The following is a 7,699-nucleotide window of genomic DNA, read 5'->3' on the forward strand; positions in this document are numbered from 1 at the left end:
CTTATTGTATATTATATGTGCTATACAGAACTATAGCCTAATGTTCTAAGTGGCATTTTGCCCCAAACCCGCATACACCCACATTTTGATGAGTGAAGTTTAGGAACTAGTAATCTTTACTTTAGCATTATATACTCAAGACAGACTCTATTTCTGCTATAAAAAGCACATTACTCAAGAAAGAGAATGCACTCTTATTTCTGTAGCATCTTAACATTTTGAAAATCAGCACAGAGAGAACTAGTCTTAAATTTTGCCAAGAAATAATACATATCAGAACAGGGAAAATATTCATAGATAATTCTGATTGAAGATGAAACTAAGTCATAATTTCAACTTAGAATTATAAATAATGGTCAGTTTGTCTTATCTTTTGAAGAAAATTAAATTGTCTTTTTTCATTTTATTTTCAGGTTCTTGAATGTATAAAGCTGAGTGAAGAAACCACTACGTCCTCCAGTAGAATTTTTGTTAAAATATTTTTCCAAGAACTATGTGAATACATGGGTCTTCCTAAACTTAATGCAAGATTAAAGGATGAGTAAGTTTATCATTAAGCACTCTTTATTCTTACTGTCCTCAGATGTTTTCTTTCACTATAATGACATGCCCACCCTTAGTTGTAAAAACAAGAGTTAAGCCCCTAGGACTTTCTTTGTTAGTTACTACAATGAATCCCATGTTCCGTGGCCCAGGAAAACATGCAGTTTTTGATGATGGTTTTTAGTTTAGTAGAGAAAACACAGAATTGATGCCTCTTTTAATTTAGTTAAAACACAGAAAATTACTTTTGCATGCTCATTGGACTTCTCCAGTTTTATCTTCATTTTTACCTTAATTTTGAACCTTAGAACGATAATTAGCTTTTTATTATCAATGGACGGTTTTGAATATATACAGATATATGTAATGTAATTGTTCAAATTATTACACTGAGCTAGGATCTTGTTCTAGGACTGTTGTGTAATCTCTATTCCAGCTTTCTTATTTCCTATTTATTCACATCTCCCGTTGCCACTCACATTGGCTTCTATTCCATTCACACTACTGAAATCATCCTTTCAAATGTCTTGGTGACTGCCTGCCAAATCAAGTAGTCTTTCTCAGTCCTCATGCTCTTTGACTTCTTGGCCTCACTTATGCAGTTGACCGATTGCTCACTGTGGCTTCTCACTTTCTTCTCACTCTGCCTTACTCTTCTCAGTCTCTGTCTTTTCCTCAGCTTGCCTCTCTCCAGTGATCACCAAAAGTCTGTCTTAGGTTCTACATGCCCTGTCTGTTCTATTCCATCCACTTCCCATGGCTTTATATACTTAATGGGTTTCTTTCAACTTTAATGAGCTCTCTCCAGTAAGTAGCACTTCAGCCACACCAACACTGTCCAGCTTGTTAAGCAGGACTGGCTCATTTATGCCTCCTTACCTCTATTTCATTTTATCCTGCAAACTCAATCATTCTTCTTATTTGTTACCTTTTTCTATGGAACAATTTTTCATGACACTAAAAACCACATGTCCAAAACCACATTATATAGTGAATGCTTTTTGTTCTTTCCCCTCCCTAGAAATAATTTTATGCAGTCTTTGTTCATGATTTCTCATTTTTGTTAACTGCTTTTCCTCCCTCCTCTGGAGTATTTTTTACTTTCCTGTATATATATTCATATACCATATATATGCATATGTACATAGATAAATATGTTCATATATATTGTTTACATATACATCCTTTGAGTGTGTATGAGATGTATATAAAACTTTTTTTTTAACTTCTGTTGTATAATTATAGAAATCAAGTTTAATAAATTATGATGACCCTACCCATTTCATTTAGATAGCAGGTAGCCTAACCTAATAAATTATATAAATCATTTACTTGGTTGTATTTTATTGACTTAATACATAGAAAATCTGAAAAATAATTTTATAAGAACTTTGCTTTTTTTATCTTTAAGCCATTCATTCTCTTTCATTCATTTTTTTTCTTTTTTAGAACCCTACAGCCATTCTTCGAAGGGTTGTTACCCCGAGATAATCCCAGAAACACTCGGTTTGCCATCAACTTTTTTACTTCTATAGGTCTTGGAGGTTTAACGTAAGGATTATTGTCAGACTTTTATTTTCAACTTACAAAATTATCTCACAGTTGCCTTCAAAGCAAAATCTAACATTATATTTTTGATTTAGGGATGAATTACGTGAGCATCTCAAAAATACACCAAAGGTCATTGTGGCACAGAAACCAGATGTTGAACCAAATAAATCCTCCCCCTCTTCTTCCTCTTCCGTGTCCTCCTCTTCAGAGTCTGACTCCTCTGCCTCTGATTCGGACAGCAGTGGCAGCAGTTCGGAATCTTCCAGCGAAGAGAGTGATTCTTCATCTACCAGCAGTCAGAGCTCTGCCTCAGGTATCGAAACTCTTTATAATCGATCATGCTCTTTTCTAACAAGTATATTGCTGGCGATGTTTACAATGAGGGAAATAATAATTTGATTTTTTATTTATTTTAGAGTGTAATTGTTTAAAAGCGACAGTTAATATACATGATCACCTATTACTGTTGCAGTCTGAAGTGAATTAAAACATTTACAATGCTAAGATTAACTTTTGGAAAACTTCATAGAAATGAAGATATTTCATTGGCAAATATTTATTTCAATGATACCTGAAATACCATTCATAATATCTATAACCTAGTTTACAGGAGCTTTCTTGATGTTGATATTTTAAAGAAATTTTAGTTTTTACTTTTAATAGTGATACTTTATGTTAGTTATTGACATGTATCACACATTCAGTGCATACCTCAGAAGTATACAGCTGTATAAATTTTCATAAAGAGAACAACACATCCATGTAGCTAGCACGCAGAACAAGAATTACCACTACCCCAGATGTCCTTGTTTCCTCTCCCAGATACTGCCACTCCTCCCATCCACTGCCTCATGGCAGCCACTTTGTGATTTGTCATTCCATAAGTTAGTTTTACCTATTTTTAATTTTATAATTATATATTATGAACTCTTTTATATCTAGCTTATCTTTCAAAATTATTTTGTTAGATCCATTCATATTATTGCCTTTAGTTAATAGTCATTCATTCTTCTTGCTGTATAGTTTTCCGCTACATGAGTATACCACAGTATATTTGACATCCTTTTTATTCAGTGGCAATTTAGATGTATAATTAGTGTTCCTATGAATATCTTGTACATATCTTTTGGTGACTATACACATATATGTCTGTCTGTATGTATGTATGTACATATATATATTTCTATTGAGTATGTACCTAGAAGTGGAATCACTAGGTTGTAGGTTGTGTGTATATTTAGCTTTAGTAGATACTGCCAAACAGTTTTCCAAGTGGTTATTTTAGTTTACGCCCCTTTCAGCCATGCATGAGAGTTCCCGTGGCTCCTATCTTCACTAGCACTCTAATTGATCATTTTTTTCATTTTAGCCATTCTGGTCAATGTGTAAAGGTATTGCATTGCAGTTTTAATTTGCATTTTCTTGATCACTAATAAAGTTGAACACCATTTTATAGATTATTGGCCATTTGAAATTTTCTTAAGTAGCTATTCAAGTTTTGCCCATTTTTAAAATTAACTTGTCCTATTTATTTCTAGGGGTTTTTTAATGTATTCTGGATATGTATCTCTTGTCAAAGATATATATATACATATACTTATTACAAAAAACTAATCCCATTCTGTCTCTCTAGCCTTGTAAGACTGCCTGAGCTCTGCTGGTCTCTATCCCTCAGTGGCAGCCCCGAGTCAGCAGATGCTCGCAGGGAGGGGGTGGCTGCAGTGTCTGCTTACCTCTCTGTGGTTCTGCCTTCTCTTGAATCTTGGCCCTTCTAGTCTTTTTTTTTTCTTTTTTCTTTCTCTCTCTCTTTTTTTAAATAAAATATAGTCTAATTGTGTAAGTCTAATTGTGTAAAATGCATGTCATGTCTTCCTTTTTAATGCATATTATAGAAGGAGCACTTTTCTCTACACCCTTAGGTTGGAAGCCTGGTCTTTTCACTCTTATTCCTTGGCTTATGCCAGCCAGAATTTTGGACTCTCAGTGTTTTATATTATTAAAGCAAGATTCAGTTTGCTCACAGGAAATCTTCTTGAATTGAAATATACAAACTTTTGTTCATTTAACATTCACCTCTTTTAATTCTAAAGAATTTGCTATTTCATGATATCCGTTTTGAGAACAGATGATAACACAGCATGAATTGCAGCAATAAGAAAGCTTCCTGATTCAAAATTAATTTGCTTCATTATACAATTTCAGTAGATAGCTTTCAGTTTTATTCATAAAATATTAAATAGCATAAAAGCAGTATGAGTTGCCCCCAAATTAGAAAATTGTAAAGCAGACACCAGAGAGTAAGGAGACTGCATATTATTACATGGCTTGTGTTTTAGTGTCAACAAAGCACTGAGAATGGTGTAGAGTAGGGTCAGAGAGACATTGATTTAGCACAGAGCCAGATGGTTTCTGCTTAGGTAGCTGCAGCTCGGCTGAGCTTGATAGGAACCAGAGAAATAAGTCCTTAGTGGCAAACCAACTGACTGGGCCAAGGGTAGGCATTTAGCAGAAGAAGTACAGGTTGGTACAGTGAGATTTGGGTGGAGATAGGATGAGGGTAGGTAGTTTTCTACCCTATTTCCTTCTTTCAGTACATGTAGGAATTCAACAGAAATGTTGGTCATCTAGGCACCTTTGATATACGTACATACCTAAACTAACAAATAAAGTGATTAAATTTGTCTTGTAGCTTAAAATGGTATGTTATTTCATGGTAATTATTTAACATATTTGTAATTATATCAGTAAAATTAAATTGTTTACGGCCTTTTTAGAAGAGTTTTCTCAGAAATCAAGCCTTAGTGGCTCTCATAAAGCCTATTATTATGTATCTTAACATACTTCTCCTACTTGTTCAGTTAATTGCTTCCCTAATTTTTTTTGAAATACATATATATATGTTTATATATGTTTATTTATATATATATATATATCTCCATGCTGTTAAGCAAACCCAGTCATCCCAACTCCCCTCTCACCTTTAGGAAGTGATGTTGCTGGTGTGTGTGATTGTTATATTTTGATTATGTACCAGATCTGACACAATATTTTGTATGACATAATGCACATGGACTGGAATTTCTGTTTTTGAGTAAAATTTGTCAGTGGAAATGCACCATTTTAGGCACTTCGTAAAAAATTTTACATTCGCTATAGTAATTTAAAGTTCCTGTTCACCGTTTTAAGTCTTAAGGCTCAAAACAGTACTTTGGTAACTAATGTTGATATATTTTATAATCTTAAAAATGACATATTGTGAAATCTTCTGTCATCAGACTTTTCATTCAGTCAATTTAGGTTTTCATCCAGTTTATCTGAATTAGTAAATGTACAATGTATCTGTAAATGTGATTGTTAAATTAAGAAATTAAGTTAAAGTTAATTAATTATATTTCATTTTTGCAGCTAAAGATATAAGGAAAAAGGGACAAGGGAACACCAGAAGTAAAGAAGTAGATAAATTGATCAGGAAACAGCAAACAAATGATAGGAAACAAGAAGAAAGAAGACCAGAGCAAAGACACCAAGAAACAAGGACTGAAAGAGAAAGAAGGTTAGAAAAACACAGAGATAAAAATTCAAGAGATCCAAATTGGAGAGATCCCATGACAAAATACACTTCAGACAGAGGTGTTCCTTCTGAACGAAATAGTTACAGTAGAGTCACAAATGACAGAGACCAAGAAATGCATCTAGATTTGGAAAATAAGTATAGCGATCCCAAAAAGAAGAGAGGAGAGAGAAGAAATTCTTTTTCTGAAAATGAGCACAGACAACGAAATAAGGACAGTGAAAATTTTAGAAGAAAAGATAGGTCAAAGTCAAGAGAAAAGAATAGAAAACATTCAGGCTCTAGAAGTGATGAAGATAGGTATCAGAATGGTGCCGAGAGACGATGGGAAAAATCTAGCAGATACTCTGAACAATCCAGAGAATCAAAGAGAATTCAAGACCGGCGAAGAGAAAAGTCTCCAACAAAGCAAAAAAAATAATTCTGCAAAATCACAGAAACTGAACATGCCTTATATTCATTCAAAACAAATTATTTTTTACGTTGATTAACGAACTTTATAGAAATTTCTTGTATAAAGTACTGGTTTGTATTTGTACATTTAAAAAATGTTTTCACTTTAACATGTTTTATATAATTGATACATCTCAAGGCCCTCCACATAAAATTATTTGATGAGAAAAGTTTCACCAGAGAGGGGTGTAATTCTTGCTTATATTTTGTTAATAAAATGATCAAATGCTCATTGAATCAGTGATATTTTTTTCATTGACAAAATTTTTTTTCTGGTAATGTTTCCAATTGTTCATAAAATTATTATAATGAATTATTACTGGTTTGTTACTTGTAACTGAAGACCAAAATGAACAATTTCAGTTTAACATTTTTGCTTTGTAAATGAGATGCTGTGAACTTTTTTTAGGAGTCATCTTTTTTAAAGTAGAGGAATTATTTCAAGTTTCATATTATGTCTTAAAAGAGGTATGTAAAATTTTTTTTCACAAGTGTTTTGATGAAGTTTGGTGCATATTAGTCTTTAAACAGATACACAGCTATATTATCTATAATTAGAACTTCTCTCATTGATAACATTTCTCTGGACTGCTAGATCAACGTTTAATTGAAATTTTTTTTGTGATTAGTGCTTTTTCTCAGCCTTGAAGTTACATCATTATTGGTGAATTAATGTATATTTAATTTTTAATTTGGCTTAATAGGTATTGGGAAACATACAATCATGAGAAATGTGAACAGCCTACCTGTGAAATCCAATTTTTTATAAGAATTTTAAGTTTCCATCATTGTAACTCTCACCAATTATTGTGACCATATTATTTATTACTTTTGAAATAAAATATTGCCTCTGAAATTTTAGATTTGCCGGCAGACATTTAACCCTTCTTAGTAAATAGGCAACTTGTGCTTGTTCACGATCCATTTTAGCCAATATCTGGATTCAAGAATAATCAGACCACCATCTTAATGTTTGGCTTTTAGGCATACTCTAATTCAAAATGCTTTCTATTTTTATTGATTAAAAACTTGAGTATAAGTAACAATAAAGTCCATGTAAATAAAGAAATGTCCTTTCCTATCCCCCTGCTACCTAAAATAAGTATTAATTGAATGTGGCATCTTGGAAAAATTCTTTTTAGCATGTTCTCCTGCTGTGGTGGTTAGAAGGTAATGAGTTATTAGAAGGGGCTGTCAGGGACATAGTGCATTTCACAGAACTATAAAACTCAACAAATTGTATTTAAGGAAATAAATGAAATAAATTAATTTATTTTTATAACTGAACACTGATCATAAGGGGTGGTAAAAAGGAAAAAAACAGTGGACTAGAAATTTTAGTTTATTTTCTTCACTTTAACCTTAATTCGGGAGTCCCCAGCTCTGGGGTCCATGGCCTGTTAGGAAGTGGGCCACACAGCAGGAAGTGTGAGCAGCGGGCTGGTGAGCCTGCAAAGCTTCATCTGTACTTACAGCCACTCCCCAGCACTAGCATCACCATCTCAGCTCCACCTCAGATCATCAGGCGTTAGATTCTCGTAGGAGTACCGGTCCCAGGTGCCAAAAAAAGTTGAGGACCGC

At 33.3% G+C, this 7,699-nt stretch overlaps 1 protein-coding gene across 2 annotated transcripts in view; it reads left to right on the top strand.

Annotated features, from left to right (window-relative positions):
• The window catches only part of CWC22 (CWC22 spliceosome associated protein homolog), a 49,685-nt gene extending 42,711 nt beyond the window's left edge, over positions 1 to 6,974 (top strand). For both annotated transcript variants that reach the window (XM_023529059.1, XM_011356670.2), the window contains 4 exons: positions 414 to 541; positions 1,993 to 2,094; positions 2,187 to 2,407; positions 5,500 to 6,974. In XM_023529059.1, coding sequence (XP_023384827.1) covers positions 414 to 541; positions 1,993 to 2,094; positions 2,187 to 2,407; positions 5,500 to 6,086 — 1,038 coding nt within the window. In that variant the 3' untranslated portion in view covers positions 6,087 to 6,974. The remainder of the gene's footprint in view (positions 1 to 413; positions 542 to 1,992; positions 2,095 to 2,186; positions 2,408 to 5,499) is intronic.
• The last annotated feature ends 725 nt before the right edge of the window (positions 6,975 to 7,699 follow it).

Source organism: Pteropus vampyrus, unplaced genomic scaffold, assembly GCF_000151845.1.
Source record: "Pteropus vampyrus isolate Shadow unplaced genomic scaffold, Pvam_2.0 Scaffold2, whole genome shotgun sequence".
Lineage (NCBI taxonomy): Eukaryota > Metazoa > Chordata > Mammalia > Chiroptera > Pteropodidae > Pteropus > Pteropus vampyrus.